Below are 15,679 nucleotides of genomic sequence, written 5' to 3' on the forward strand. Positions count from 1 at the left end.
CGGGTGTGTTTCCGCAGGTCTCAGGGACAGACGGCGACAGAGCGCAGGGCGTGTGACGTCATGCGCGGGGGAGAGCAGCGTGCTCTGTGATTGGCTGATGCGGAGTCACGGGACTGGGAAGGGAAGAGGAGAGAAACAGATTGAGCCTGTGTGAGTCTGCGCTCCGGCAAAATGGTGAGAAGATTATTATTATTATTATTATAATTCTTCACTAACTGCCCCGGGTAGGAGCGCGGGTCTGTCCTCTGTCCTCTGTGGAGGCGGGGTGGGGCTAGTGGGCTTACTGGTGCGGGTATCAGAGTGTGTGTGTGTGTGTGTGTAAAAGTGGTTGAGCACTTCAGTTCCGCCCTGTAGTGTGTGTGTGTGTATGTATGTGTGTGTGTATGTGCTGTAACATGCCAGAGCAGGACTGGAGGAATGACACAAGATTCTGAACTTCTTTCTCTAAACACACGCCAGCTTTTTTTAACTGTCTGGTTGTCATGGTGACGGGAGTTTCTCACATTCTTTCAATTGATCATTGGGCTCGTTTTATATAAGAAACACACACATGAGCTTTTAATTCAGATTGTTTTTCTCTATCATTTAAATTCCTGCATGCAATTAAATTTATTGTTCAGTCTAAGAGCATCCACAAGGGGGCGCAGTTAAAGAGAAAGTTTAGCCAAATTATATCATCATACATGAGACACAACGTGGCACAGTAACACTACCACAACTACCTTAACTTAGTGGTCAAACCATAACATACTGTGTGTGTGTGTGTGCACACACAGAGTGAGTCTTTAGTTGTATGTGAGGTGGATGGAGACTTGGTGAAGAAGCTGAGGGATTTCCGCTTCAGGAAGGAGACCAGCAATGCCGCCATCATCAGTGAGCACCGCAGCACACTATAATAATCACACACTATTATAATTACACACAGTATAATAATCACATTCTCTATAATAATCACACATTTTATAGTATTCGCACTCACCATAATAATCACACACTCTAAAATAATAACACACATTATAATAATCACACACTCTCCATTATAATCATACACATTATAATAATGACACACACTCTATAGTATTCACACTCTCCATAATAATCTCGCACATTATAATAATCACACACTACAATATTTACACACTCTTTAATAACCACGCACACAATAATATTCACACGCTCGATAATAATCACAATCTAATATTCAAACTCTCCATAATACTCCCACACATTATAATAATCACACACTCTCTGTAATAATCAGACACATTATAATAAGCACACTCTCCATAAAAATCACACACCCTCCATAATAATGACACTGATTATAATAATCACACGCTGTCTATAATAATCACACACATTATAATATTCACACTCTCCATTATAATCACACAAATTTTAATACTCACACTCTCTCTATAATAATCACACATCTATAATAATCACACTCTCCATAGTAATCTCACACTGTATAGTAAGCACACTCTCCATAATAATCACACACACTATAATAATCACACTCTTTATAATAATCACACACTTTTTATAAGCATGACACACAGTATAATTATCACACTCTCCAAAATAATCACACACTCTATAATAATCACACTATATAATAATCGCATACTTGCTATAATAATCACACTATATAATAATCACACTATATAATAATCGCATACTTGCTATAATAATCACACCCTCTATGATAATCACACACCCTCTATAATAATCACAAATGCTATAATAATCACAAACGCTATAATAATCACACATGCTTTAATAATCAAACATTCTTTATAATAATCACACAATCTTTGTAATAATCACACACATTATAAAAACCTTACTTTTTATAATCACACACATATTATAATAATCACATCTCCTCATAATAATCACTCTGTAATAATCGAACACTCTCCAAAATAATCACTATAATTACACACTAGCTTTGATTTGTTCTGTTTTTTTTTTTGTTTTGTTTTTTTTTTGCAGTGAAGATTGATAAAGATCGACAGCTGGTGGTCTTGGATGAGGAGTATGAAGTAAGTCTGTGTGTGTGTGTAATTACATTAATACAAAGTCAGTTAGAAATGTTTAGAATATTTTGTAAAACTAGAAACAGCAGCTGTGTGAAAATGTTAACTACAGGTAATGAAATTTAGAATGTTAGATGAGCGAGAGCAGGACCATGTTATTACCTGTTAATTGATCACACGTGTATTAATAACTAGTTTATAGCACTACTTTGATTATTTTGTAATAAGCTTTATTTTGTGTTAATTATACTGTTTATTTATTTATATAATAATCATACACATTATAATAATCACACACTACAATATTTACGCACACAATAATATTCACACTCTCCCTAATAATCACACTCTAGTGAGTGTAATAATCACACTCTCCATAATAATCACACTCACACTTTCTGTCTTTGCATATTTAGTGCAGTAGTTTATTTATTGTGTGTGTGTGTGTGTATAGGATGTTTCTCCTGATGAACTGAAGGACGAACTGCCAGAGAGACAGCCTAGATATCCTTTCTTCATAACACACTCCTCACACTTCTCTAAACACACACACAGTTATGCTGTGGCCTTAACATGAATACATTTGTAGTCTACAGTTATAAATACCAGCATGATGATGGACGAGTGTCATATCCCCTCTGTTTCATTTTCTCCAGTCCAGTCGGTAAATACACACACCCACATACACACACTCACACACACTGTTATTGCTCTTGCATGTCTTTGATTAACGCTGTGTGTGTGTGTGTGTGTGTGTGTGTGTGTCAGGATGTAAGCCAGAGCAGCAAATGATGTACGCTGGAAGCAAAAACAAACTGGTGCAGACGGTGGAACTGACCAAGGTAACAGTAACTGCGCACACACGCACGCATACATGTTGGTGAAGGTTCTGTTCCATTTCTCACTTCAGCGCCTGTGTGACCGAACCCGTTTCCTGTTGCTGATCTGTCTCTCTGGCTGTAAATAAGAAGTGTTTTTTTTTCACACTGATGTTTAGCGTTAGCATGTCTGGCACTTTCAGACGGCCAGCCTTGCACGTGTGTGCTCTTTAACAAACATAATTTGGTTTTGTTTTTCAAACTTTGAAGGATGTTCAAGTCAAACTGGGACTTGTTCTAAAGTTTCTGGTAAATAAAAGCATTAAAGTGATTGACGTTTACAGAGGACTTCAAGCACAGTACAATCAGGTTTTAGTAAGAACAGGGCTCTGAAGATACTGTGTAGAGTTCAGGAGAGATTTAGGATCAGTAATAGTGAAGGTGTTGACCCTGGGTGAGTGTGGACACACTCTCTGATTCTGTGTATGTGTGTGTGCGCGTGCAGGTGTTTGAGATCAGGAACACGGAGGATCTGACAGAGGAGTGGCTGAGGGAGAAGCTCGGCTTCTTCCGTTAAGACCATGCTCCAGTACAGACGAACAGGACGCTGTGCATCGTCCTTAAAGAGGAAACCATCGTCCATTCAACACTAACCTCTGTGTGTGTGTGTGTGTGTGTGTGTTTAAAGAGTGCTACACAGATAACAGACCCTGACACTGAAAAAACTTTCACTTGTCACAGAAATCAGAAAATCTAATGTTTAACGTATAAAAACTTCACCACAGGGGCACAGTGACGTCTCTCTCAGTAATCCCTGCTAAAGACGTAGGGTTGTGTCCCAAACGCTGTGAGTCCCAACATCGTGCTCACTGTGCTTACTGAGCCCTAACCTACATCCGTTTCCGCATCAGAATCACAGATCGCAGTGCATTATGGGTAATACACTCCGAGATTACACACCATGTGCACCCCCGTGAGCAGATAACCACCAGTAGAAAGAATCTTTCAGTTTGGGACACAGCCAAAATGGCTAAAATTATATTTAGAACACTAAGAAGTGTTGAACACTAGCACTCTGTTTGATTTACACTGAAAACTCTGCTTGTGTGTGAGTGTGTTTGTGTGCGTGCGTGTCATCCGGCTCTCAGCCAAATCCCGATCCTGCACATCTGTTTTTCATCAGATTTTCATAACCGACTTTACACTAAAACTCTTTTAGCAGACAAACAAAAAAATAGGAAACAACTTCAAACCTAGGGGACATCACTAAATTAGGCACACTTAATCTGAGTGCACATCTAACACATTAGGGCCTTTTTTTTTTTTCATTTTTAATTAGCCTGCATCAGAAAGACAGACACTACAAAGAAGACACTAGTAATACTAAAAAGTGAGGAAATGGAGAAAACTAGGGAACAATTCAAAACTAGGGCACATAAATTAGAAGGTAAGGAGGAGGGATTTTAGGAACATGTGAGACCTGGTGAAGAAGTGAACCTCCTGAGTAATTCTGTGTATATGCTTAGCCTAAGAGATCCCTCCCTTTAAGTGCCCTTTTAGGACAGAGGATAGATTGGGGCATGTCCCACAGTTTAAGACTTGACTGAATAACGATACAGTAGATATGATCACATGACCAATGTAACTTTGTTTCGCAGACAAAAGACATGGACATGTAATCTGATGTCCATCCCCAGTGCATTGTGGGTAAGACAGACGGGCTGCGTGAACGAGACCGAGCCGTGATTAGATGTACTGTATCAGTGTAGCGGATCAGATTTCTTCACTACATTCCAGATAAATCACGTGTACTGTTTGTCATCTACTGCCACGACAGACGTGTGTATTGCCGTAAGAGCGTCTATAGTGTCAACATTCACGTGTAGCACAGTTATATCACTCAGTTATATCACTCGAATTAATCACCCGAATTAATCACCACACACCACAGGGACTGAACACAAATACTTAAAGCATCTCTCTCACAAACACACACATACACACTTCCATTTCCTTCTTTATCGTCTGCTATAGCCAATCAAATATTCTCATTAATTAATAAACCACATGATGATGTCAGTCTTAAAACCTGTGAATGTGACTCATTTATACGTGTTTCTTACCTTTCAGATAAATACTCAGAAACCGTGTTTTGGATTTTAAATGTATGTGATGTGTAGAATATTTTGAAGTCTGTGTTGAATATTTGTACTTTTCCATGGTTTCTACGGTGTCTTATGTATCCACTCTTCCCAATAAAACTACAACTCATGACAAACTCACAGCAGGTTTACTAACGGTTCATCCTTTCATGCTTCAGATGTTCATGGTGTGATTAGGAAGTCTGCACTGTTATTTTTTCTTTTTACATGTACTTCATGCCTGACAAAAGTGGTCCAAGCAACAGGTCTCGGAGACTAGAACAGAGATCTGGAGCATGAAGTAGGTCATGACCACTGCACACCTGGAACACCTCACGAGACCTGCTGTTTTGGAGACAACCTGACCCAGACGTCTAGACACAAGACTCTGGCTCGATGTCATGGTCTCTCAGATCATTACAACACCTCCAACGCATCATCTTGGAGACCTGACAGGTTACTTGCTGCCTGATGTATCGCTCCTGTGCCCTGACAGATGCCAGTGTGTTAAACACAGCCAGGTATCACCAGACACTGACTCCTGTCTGACTAGTGTCTATAGTTTTAGATCATTATACTCAGTCAGCATTTATTAAGATTTAAATAAAATCTAAAATTTGCCTTTTATTTAGATTTTTTTTAATGCGTGTTTAAACAAATTGTCGCGAATTACACATTTTTTTTCTCGAAAACTAAGTTGTTTTTTGCGCTACCCAGGAACCGCGATGGCGCATGCGCACTTTTTTCCTTCTGCCACACAACGCCACGCATGCGCAGTTGCGCTGTTCGGCGTGAGGCGACAACTGTTCCCGGGGTTAGCTCAGAGATAGCTAACGTTATAGCTAGCTAAAAGAAACATGGCGTTCACATTCGCGGCCTTTTGCTACATGCTGGCTCTGCTGCTCACTGCGGCTCTCATTTTCTTCGCCATCTGGCACGTAAGTAAATCACTAAAAGCTAAAATGAGCTGTGAGTGAGTGTGTGATGTGTCTGACGGCTGCATGACTGACTCCGTGTGAGCGCGCGCACTACTCTTGCGCACTACGCAGTGCGCGCCACTCCGCGTGCGCTGACTTACGCGCCATCTGTACTAGTTAGTGCGGAAGTGTGGATCAGGAGGCAGCCTGGGATTTTAATTCATTACCTGCGCCGCTTCACATTCTGCTTATTTTAACGGTTTATTGTCGAATCTCACAGCACTTCAGTCAGGTTCCACACCAGCGAATGTACAACAGTTAATCAAAAATAACTAACTGACCTCATTTCTTTTACCGTAAGCTGGTTGGTTTTGATTGCTAGTCAGCTAATGCTAACGGCTAAGCTAACGCTTTTATTATAAAGGGTTATTGATCAGGTTGTGATGGTCCGATTCTTTAAACAAGACAAAGATATCTTTATAATTAGTTTCTGTGACATTCTGCTGATGGTTGAGGTGATGAATCTCTCCTCAGACAGTGTGTTGTTCTCCTCCTGACTGAAACACACCTCAGACTGTCGGTGGCTGAACAACACTCAGATTTATACTGTAGCTACGAGGTGGCGGCAAAAAGTTTCCACATTAGCTCCGTTTACCAGAAAGTACTTTATTTATCCACATTCACACACCATCACTTTATAAAGAGTCCCCTCGCACAGAGCTCCAGCACTCCCAGCGTCCCTGTCCCTCCTGGTTTATGTCCTGGGGGTCCCTCCTGGTTTATGTCCTGGGGGTCCCTCCTGGTTTATGTCCTGGGGGTCCCTCCTGGTTTATGTCCTGGGGGTCCCTCCTGGTTTATGTCCTGGGGGTCCCTCCTGGTTTATGTCCTGGGAGTCCCTCCTGGTTTATGTCCTGGGAGTCCCTCCTGGTTTATGTCCTGGGAGTCCCTCCTGGTTTATGTCCTGGCAGTCTTCTCTTCAAAGCGTCTAAAGAATCTTCTGCGATTCACGCTGGATCTCCACAGTGGTGTCACACCAGCCACCTCTCACCTGGATCTTCATCTTTGGGAAGAGGGTGAACTCTAGGGCTGTCGAATATCTGAGTAATAGAGTATTCTACCAAAATATTATTCAGGTAAAATGTACTTTTGCTTAATTAAACAGCAATGTAAAATATATAAGAGAAACAAAGATTAATTGGTTTTCTTTTTAGAAAAATCTACTCTTATTTTTTTAAATGCATACAGCATTTTTATAAAAAAAATAAACATTGTCGTTATTCACAATACAAGGAATAGCTTCAAGTTGACTGAGATGAATTAAGTGCATTACAGTGAAATACATTCTTATTTTAAAGCCTTTTCTCAGATGCAAAAAAAATAAAAAAAAGGTATTTCAAATGACTTTAGGTATCAAAAAAAACTAAGGCACACTGTTATGCGCTAAATGCCTCCCTGCCAAAAAGCGCGCTGTGTCAAGGCAAACAAATAATTGCGCAAAAACATAACGCAAGCTTTTAAAATTATTTAAAAGAAGCTTCGAGGCGGAAGATTTTGCCACAATCATTTTTTGTAATCGAGTTACTCAAGGAATCGTTTCAACCCTAGTAAAATCTTGTTCGTAGGGTTGGGGTGGAAGTGAGATCTTCCAGTGAGAAACTTCCTCTAATCTCTAATTAACCATCAGTTATCGAATGGTTTCCATATTTTCAGGGGTGGAGTTCGCTGAAGGTCGTCCTGATCTCTCGTTCTTCCACTTTTAATATGCGCTTGCCACTCAAAATACCTCCATGCAGCTTGGCCATAAACATCTCGTTCCAAAGCGTTTGCGCTTTGTTCTTACGTGGTAACTCGAGTGGTCCGAGTAACACCAGCTAACGATGTCTTTTGGCACGCTGACTTATGAAGATCGGTGCTCCCTGTGACTGAGTGCAGCCCAGGTTGGCAGGTTATCAAAAGATTTTGAGAGTAGGTTTGTATAATCTAATGGTATTTAATGTATTTAATGTGTTACACACACTATACACACACAGAAGCTGAAATCACAAGTTACTGACAGAAACACCAAATTTCACCACATTTAAGAAAATACAAACATAGCATGTGATCTTTTACAATGCTTCGCACATATTTGCATATGGATCTGTATATTATTGTGAAATTTATTTCCAGAGTTTCACCTGGCATTTATTTATTTAGGTTTTATCTCCCAGGAGGAGAACACACACACACACACACCTTACATTAACACAATGCTGGTAAAGAAAAAAAAAAAAAAACAACACAATGCTGGTGACCTTGTAATGTTTTAAACCACAGAAGCATTGAAACTTTACTTTTCATCCACGTCTCTAATTAACCATTTAATAAAATAATATCTTGAGTCGTGTAATGTGAGTTTCTTTCAAATAACATTTCTGTTGTTGTTGTTGTTACAGATCATTGCGTTTGATGAATTAAAGACGGACTACAAGAATCCTATAGACCAGTGTAACACACTAAACCCGGTGAGTTTTCTGTGTGTGTGTGTGTGTGTGTGTGTGTGTGTGCATGCCATACTATAAGCCTGCACTAAATAATACCTGTGCTAAACTTCAGTGAGCGCTGGCTTTTATAAAACACACACACACACACACACTAACCCCTCTTTTCTTCTGTTCCTCTGCCTGCGTTTTTATTTTCTCTTTCCGTCTCTGATCTACACACAGACAGTTGAGAGGGTGAAAAAGATTAAGAGAGTCAGGCTCGCGCTGAAGGTTGGTACAACAGTTCAGCTGTGCGCGAGTGTGTGTGTGTGTGTGTGTGTGTGTGTGTGTGTGTGTGTGTGTGTAAGTGAGTGAGTGAGAAAGATTCGATAAGAAATCTAGGTGTTATATGAAGAGTCCTGCAGACGCTCGCAGCATGCTGTGTGATTTACAACACTGAGAGCATGTGGCACTCATCTGTGGCCTCACCCTGCATGATACACACACACACACACACACACACACACACAGTGTCCTAGTCTCATCAGTTTTGTGTTTAACGCAGTTAATTTTCATGCAGCAGGAGATCAGAGCTAGCCTGAGACGCATCTGATTGGTGTCAGTGCGATAACGACATTAATGATGAGATGGGAATCAGTGCTGCTGATTGGTCAGTGTGTTCGGTGATGGGCAGGTGATTTTACTGGGGATGTGGTACCAGGTCATTGAAGGGACGGTGAGTGAGTGCAGCGGGGGTGGGGGGCTTCTTGTTTCTTGGTGGTGGCGGGGGTTGTTGGCTTGGCTGGGGGGGGGGGGGGGAATTAGGGGCAGGAGCACCCATGGGAACAACAGTCAGACCTCCCTCCTCTTTACATCAGCAACTTTCAGAGATGAGACTGTTAGACAGATGAACTAAGGGAGTGAATTCTATAAGGGCAGAACGAAACAGTAAAGAGGCAGATTGGGGAAAAGAGAGAGAGAGAGAGACGGGGACGGGACAGATTGGGGAGGGGGGTGAGTGAGGTGCTCAGTGTTCTCCTCCACAGCCGCTCTGTGCTCACCTCCTGTTTCACTCTGGTATTATATTTTAGTAATCTGTACATTTGTTTAGGGTGTGTGGAGGAAAAAACACACACACACGCACACACAATATCACCTCCTGCTTGCTTTTCATGTACTCTCAAAACTGCTTCACATTATAACCATACCCTCATCGTGGCTCCTCCCCTTTCTCCACCTCCTCCATCATGTTACTGTGGTTGTTTATGGCATTGTTCAGTGTTTTGTCAGTGACATGGAAGCAGCCAGTCATTTAATAATAATAATAATAATAATAATCATAATCATATTTTTTTATAAAGCACTTTACATTTGTGGACAAAAATCTACAAATGTAATATTTGGAAATTGCAGCTGCAGCATCGCCGCGTGAGGGGAAAGTAGGAAGAAGCCGAGCTCTGATCGTGTGTCTGTACACATCCTGATAATTACTGATATTAATCACTACAGACACGTCTCTGCTGGTGATGTTCGTTCATGTCGGCAGCGCTACTACCTGCTGGGTCACTCACCTGGGACGATGTTTATCTTAATACATTATCATCATTATTTAGATTTAATTTATATGTAATTAGGCCTACTTAAGGTTAATGTCAAGCCTGTGTGTGTATGTGTGTTTGCGTGCTGACCATCTAGAAATAAATTATGATTATTACTATTATGCCTTATTCCCGGTCAGGTTCGATCCCCGTCTCTGTGTGCATGGAGTTTGCATGTTCTCCCCGTGCTTGGTGGGTTTTCTCCGGGTACTCCGGTTTCCTCCCACAGTCCACAGACATGCAGGTTAGGCTAACTGGCCTTTCCAAATTGCCCGTAGTGCGTAAATGAGTGTGTGTGCCCTGCGATGGATTGGTGCCCTGTTCAGGGTGTACCCCGTCTCGTGCCCTACATCTCCTGGGATAGGCTCCAGGATTAGGCGATATAGACCATGAGTGAGTGAGTTACTATTATTCATCATCTGTGTGTGTTTTTCAGCTGGTGCTGCCAGAGTACCTGATCCACGTGTTCTTCTGTGTGATGTTCCTCTGCGCTGCTGAATGGCTCACTCTCGTCCTCAACATGCCCCTGCTGGCCTATCACGTCTACAGGTGGGCGGGGCTCTCTCACTCCTCACACTCAATCACAGTGCTTATTGTGCACAAATTTAAATAAAGCTCATATGATTTATTTAGAAAAAGTAACAATGTTGACCTGTTGTAGTATCAGTAAGAGGTTGTGTTCGTGTTTATGTTGCAGGTACACGACCCGCCCGGTGATGAGCGGCCCCGGTCTCTACGACCCCACCACCATCATGAACGCTGATATCCTGGCGTACTGTCAGAAGGAGGGGTGGTGCAAACTCGCCTTCTACCTGCTGTCCTTCTTTTACTATCTCTACGGGTCAGTGCGCACACACACACACACACACACACACACATACATATATACTGTACGTTTGTTATGAATGCAGTGGTATATATGATAGACCAGGGGTGAAGCGTCTGTGCTTGTCACCCTGACAACCGTGGGGTGTTCTGCTGTCCTGACTCTCCCATACACACCTCACTACAGTTTTATTGTGATTGAGGACACAGTCATTTTACACACTAGTGTACCATAGCTCAGGACTAATTGTGTCTGTATGTCTTTAGGATGATCTACATGTTGGTGAGCTCTTAAACCTGGCCGTGTACACTCCAGGGTGGATTTGGACTTTGGCCGTCTCTCCTCCTCCTCCTCCTCCTCCTCTCTCTCAATCGGACTCCTCTCTCTGCTCCCTACAGGAACTATGTACAGGACGCATCATCTCTCTCTCACTCTCTCTCTCTGTCTGTCTCACACACACATGGGCTCACATACACACAGAGAGAGAGTGTGTTTAAGCACTACTGGTTTTCATTGCAGTGCTATGATTTTTTTTTTCTGTTTTGTGAAATAAAGTTTTTTTGGTTTTTTTTTTCACTTTCATGTTTACTTTTGTAAGTTTTATGACGTTTCTGTGCCAAGATTTCTTTTTTTTTAATCAGGATTGTGAATTTGTGGAGTGTAGTGTGCAGTGAGGGGGTACCGCTCTTAATTTTTCAAAGCGTTTTATTTTAAACAGTACTTGCTATGTTGTAAATCCTCCAGAGTCAGAGCATCATGTTGATGAGCTGGTGTTTTTAAGCTCCTCCCATCAACATGAGGCAAAGCCCTGGTCAGAAACATGGTAGCTCGTTAGTGCACTAGCTAATCAGCCGTCGTGTCCTCTTCTTGATCAGCTGGCAGCTAGTGTTCTCTGCCATTCTGCTTCCGTTCCATCTTTAAAGCGAGATCTTCGCTTCAAACTTCGTATGAGCGGCCGGCTCACCTGAACCCCAAACGCAGACACACTCCTGACCGGGCTTCATCACGCTCCTCTGATTGGACACTCCAGTCATGTGACCAGGTATTAATGCTGCAGTCTGGTGTACTGAGATTCAACCCTGAATTTACGCTTCAGCAGACATTCATCTCCTCCGCAGTGCTCACACACTCTTATCTTCAAGAGTTCTTTACTTGTAAACAGAGCTTAAATCTTTATTTATCTTTAAGCTGTGAGATCTCCCTCACACACACTCTGTGGGGGAAAACATCAGTGTAACAGAGTGCAGCATTAAACCGTTCTCTCTCTCACACACTCTCCCTCCCCAGAGCTTACACCCCTGCACCCAATACACCTGTGTGTGTGTGAGTGAGTGAGAGAGAGACAGACAGCAACAATAAAGTTACTATGGTGACTGAAACACTCCTGTTATTTTTGACTCCCGGTTCAAGCTTGGAGACTCATGAGTTTAGATCAGCACACACCAGGGTTTTCAGTGACGCTCTGTCAGAGTGTACAGACAGTATATAGTGATTAATGCTCTCAGGTAAAATGCACAAGCAATCAGATCTGATCAGTGCTTTATTGGACCAATCAGACATCAGTGCAACTTATCAATAATTAAATCCAAATTCAATTAAAGCAGACCTCATACATCATAAAAGCCTTAATGGTTCAACACATACAGCGGAGTGTAAACCTCTACATCTTAATAAAGCTCTCTGTTAGACGTGTGTGTGTGTGTGTAGAGAATCACAATAAAGCTGAACGCATTTTCATCTAAATGATAAGGTGCTAGTTAAAGACACACACGGTTCTTCAGCACAATGCTCAGGGATAAAGATGGTGTGACTGTGGGCGGGGCTATCTGGAGACACTCCTCTCAGAGGCTTTGCACTCTCTGTTCTCCTGAAAGGCGGCGAGCTTCTCCCGAAATTCCTGCAGAAAGTTGTATTGCTGTGGGGTGGGGGTGGGGGGTTGGTGTTAAAGAAGAAAAAATAAAGTTTGAAATGAGAAGCCGTGTGGTGGGCGTGGCTGCTTGCTGATGAGGTCATCCTGATAGGACACAAACCCTGACAAACACTCGTTAACATATTCAACAGGTTTGTTAGTGAGAGTTACAGGTGTGTAAACAACCACTGTGGGGTGACCTCATCAGTGGGCGGAGCAGCCAAGCAGGGTTACAGTGTGTGTGTGTGTGTGTGTGTGCTGTGAACAAGGACCTCTAGAAGTTTAGGAAGGTGAAGACATGAATAAATAAAAAAGGAGTGTGGTCTCACTTTGACAGTCTGAATGGCTCCGCCTCCTCTCAGCTCTCTCAGGATCTCAATGGCTTCAGTGGGCGTCATGGAGATGGAGAGCTGCAGCAACAAACACGCAGCGACTGATACACACACACACACACAAGCTGTTAGGAAAAGGATGATGCTCAGGTGTATTTAACATGAAATGTAACTTTAAACAGAAATTCATAAACACTCACTGAGTCCTGAGCGACCCAGACCCCCGTAACAACTGCAACACACACACACTGTTGTTATTGATAATTCCCCAGACATGTATTGTTGGCCCCGCCCCCTGTGACTCACTGGATAACGGTGCGGCGCTGGGTGTGTAAGCAATGCTGCAGCTCGTCCAGGATGTGTGTGCAGTGGTGCAGCTCAGGAGCGCCGCCGTCAGGGAAGGGCAGGTGGTGCACGCTAAGGCCATGCCGAGTGTAACACTCTAACAGACCTGGCACTCTGTAACGCACAAGCTCCGCCCTCTCACACAACACAAACACGTCCTGTACACCCTGCGCACACAACTCATCTACACACACACACACACACACACAGAGAGTTAATACACAGTCTGAAACACACACGCAGTAAATCCAGAATCTCCAGTCTAACAAACACACACACACACACACACACACACACAAAGACTTGCCCACATCTTTCTCCATGTTTCTCCGGATCTCCTTATACCTGCATCCTGATGAAACGAGATAGAAAAATAATCACCATTAACACACACACACACACACAGTGTCCTGCACACACTGGTTTACCTGGTAATGGGCAAATCCCAAGGAACTGGGAGCACTCGACCACCTGCAGGGACAACCTGCGTACACACACAAAAAAAAACTTCAGTTTTGGTCTCATCTGACCAGAGCACGTTCTCCCATGTTTGCTGTGACCCCACATGGCTTGTCACAAACTGCAAACAGGACTTCTTGTCACTCTTCCATAAAGGCCAGATTTGTGAAGGTCACGACTAACAGTTGTCCTGTGGACAGATTCTCCCACCTGAGCTGTGGATAATACTCTCCTCACCTGGCCTGTCAGTTTAGGTGGACATCCATGTCTTGGTAGGTTTGCAGTTGTCCTGTACTCTTTCCATTTTCAGATGATGGATTGAACAACGCTCAGTGAGATGTTCAAAGCTTGGGATATTTACTTATAACCGAACCCTGCTTTAAACTTCTCCACACCTGTATCCCTGACCCTGTCTGCTGTGTTCCTCAGGCTTCAGGTCGCTGTTTGTTCACTAATGTTCTCTAACGAACCTCTGAGGGCTTCACAGAACAGCTGTATTTATTTGGAGATTAAATCACACACAGGTCGACTCTATTCAGTACTGAGGAGACTTCTGGATCCACTGGATGTTATGAGGGGTTCAGAGTGAAGGGGTGAATACAAATACACACTTCATATTGTTGTGTGTTAAACATTTTGGGAACTATTTATCATTTGTCCTCCACTTCACAGTGATGTTCCACTTTGTGTTGGTCTGTCACATAAAATCCCAAGAAAATACTTTTACGCTGGTGGTTTTACCGTGAAAAGCTCATGGTGTGTGTGTGTGTGTGTGTGTGTGTGTGATTATATATTTGTCCTCACCAGGAGATCTGTAGAGGAGTGTAAGACTCTTCATCACCTCCATCCTCTTCATCAGAAGAGTCAAACTCACTGACCCTCATCACCTATACACACACACACACACACACACACACACACACACACACACAGCGCTAACGTCAGCTTCTACAGTGTGTTTATTTAAATCCTGAGGTAACGTTATGAGCTCGAGCTCACCGGCTGTTAGCTGACTGGCTACATATATAATGACTAAAGCTAAGCTCCGCGAGCTAACGCGACACGCGGGTGACTAACAGCTGATCAGATCTATAGATTAATGAAGTTCGTTACCGCTCCGCGCGCTCACTCTCCCTCAGTCCGCGCTCGCGCCACAGCGCTGCGCTGTTTCGATATTTTTTAAACAAGTCCTGTCAGGACACGCCAGCCAATCACCTTACAGAGTGGCACAAAGTCACCGCCCACTCCGTGATACTCGCACACCCATTAGCCGACTCTGTAATGACGTCAGTGACAGTGGAGCTCACGCGGGGTGTGAGTAGGTGTGTTCCAGCGCACGCGGAGCTGCGCAGAATGGCTTTACAACACGAGCCGCGTTTTATAAAAGAAATTAATTACAAGCACTAGAACATAAACTTTATAATATATAACACCGAAAAGTCCAACGGAATAGTCCTCACAAGATATAAACATTTACTTTATTTTGCCTTATAGAATCATAATTAATGTATAATCAATTTAATGGCTAAACGGTTACTATGTTTACATGATTATTAAAATATTTAATTTAATTTATTAAAAGGTTTATTTAGCATGAGAAATTTCACAAAATAATAATAATGGTTTGTGTTCATGCCTTTAATATATATATATATACTTCTGAACGTTTCTGGAAGTCACGTGACGCTGGGAGTGCCGCAGATGTGTTCCCCTTATGTTTGGGTTTCCCTCTGGGCCAGTGATATTTCTACAATCTGTTTTCACGTTCCTGTCTTCTGCAAATCCCCCAAATGTAAATGTAATATTAATATTATTGGCATAAATGTTAAA

The 15,679-nt window shown here is 42.5% G+C and overlaps 3 protein-coding genes across 4 annotated transcripts; 2 read left to right on the plus strand and 1 right to left on the minus strand.

Moving 5' to 3' along the window:
• Positions 1-64: 64 nt before the first annotated feature.
• Positions 65-5,142, plus strand: gmfb (glia maturation factor, beta). The gene is made up of 7 exons (XM_053502877.1): positions 65-174; positions 777-873; positions 1,999-2,048; positions 2,497-2,546; positions 2,624-2,706; positions 2,811-2,884; positions 3,366-5,142. The coding sequence occupies exons 1-7, from the start codon at positions 172-174 to the stop codon at positions 3,435-3,437; spliced, it is 429 nt and encodes a 142-aa protein (XP_053358852.1). The 5' UTR covers positions 65-171; the 3' UTR covers positions 3,438-5,142.
• Positions 5,143-5,781: 639 nt separating this feature from the next.
• Positions 5,782-12,183, plus strand: cnih1 (cornichon family AMPA receptor auxiliary protein 1). Its single transcript, XM_053501327.1, has 5 exons — positions 5,782-5,939; positions 8,354-8,422; positions 10,415-10,527; positions 10,676-10,819; positions 11,071-12,183. Exons 1-5 carry the CDS (start codon positions 5,859-5,861, stop codon positions 11,096-11,098), a joined length of 435 nt encoding a protein of 144 aa, XP_053357302.1. The 5' UTR covers positions 5,782-5,858; the 3' UTR covers positions 11,099-12,183.
• Positions 12,184-12,326: 143 nt separating this feature from the next.
• On the minus strand, positions 12,327-15,037 carry cdkn3 (cyclin-dependent kinase inhibitor 3). 2 transcript variants are annotated; one of them, XM_053501509.1, is made up of 8 exons: positions 14,963-15,037; positions 14,654-14,736; positions 13,819-13,874; positions 13,698-13,742; positions 13,352-13,574; positions 13,246-13,277; positions 13,043-13,146; positions 12,327-12,719 (listed from the first exon to the last, which is right to left on the minus strand). In XM_053501509.1, the coding sequence occupies exons 2-8, from the start codon at positions 14,731-14,733 to the stop codon at positions 12,627-12,629; spliced, it is 633 nt and encodes a 210-aa protein (XP_053357484.1). In that variant the 5' UTR covers positions 14,734-14,736; positions 14,963-15,037; the 3' UTR covers positions 12,327-12,626. The 2 variants fall into 2 exon arrangements, with proteins under 2 accessions (XP_053357484.1, XP_053357485.1); XM_053501510.1 differs by having other exon boundaries at positions 14,849-14,973.
• Positions 15,038-15,679: the final 642 nt, after the last annotated feature.

Source organism: Clarias gariepinus, chromosome 8, assembly GCF_024256425.1.
Source record: "Clarias gariepinus isolate MV-2021 ecotype Netherlands chromosome 8, CGAR_prim_01v2, whole genome shotgun sequence".
In the NCBI taxonomy this organism is placed as follows: domain Eukaryota; kingdom Metazoa; phylum Chordata; class Actinopteri; order Siluriformes; family Clariidae; genus Clarias; species Clarias gariepinus.

Bases quoted from the DNA above. Each gene is read 5' to 3' on its own strand.
- gmfb (XM_053502877.1), top strand. The intron at 874-1,998 runs GTGAGCACCGCA...TTTTTTTTGCAG, and splicing joins CAGCAATGCCGCCATCATCA to TGAAGATTGATAAAGATCGA. The intron at 2,885-3,365 runs GTAACAGTAACT...GTGCGCGTGCAG, and splicing joins AGACGGTGGAACTGACCAAG to GTGTTTGAGATCAGGAACAC.
- cnih1 (XM_053501327.1), top strand. From the start codon at position 5,859: ATGGCGTTCACATTCGCGGCCTTTTGCTACATGCTGGCTCTGCTGCTC. The intron at 5,940-8,353 runs GTAAGTAAATCA...TTGTTGTTACAG, and splicing joins TTTTCTTCGCCATCTGGCAC to ATCATTGCGTTTGATGAATT. The intron at 10,820-11,070 runs GTCAGTGCGCAC...GTATGTCTTTAG, and splicing joins TTCTTTTACTATCTCTACGG to GATGATCTACATGTTGGTGA.
- cdkn3 (XM_053501509.1), bottom strand. From the start codon at position 14,733: ATGAGGGTCAGTGAGTTTGACTCTTCTGATGAAGAGGATGGAGGTGAT. The intron at 13,743-13,818 runs GTAAACCAGTGT...TCGTTTCATCAG, and splicing joins TGGGATTTGCCCATTACCAG to GATGCAGGTATAAGGAGATC. The intron at 13,147-13,245 runs GTGAGTGTTTAT...TGTGTGTATCAG, and splicing joins TCTGGGTCGCTCAGGACTCA to TCGCTGCGTGTTTGTTGCTG.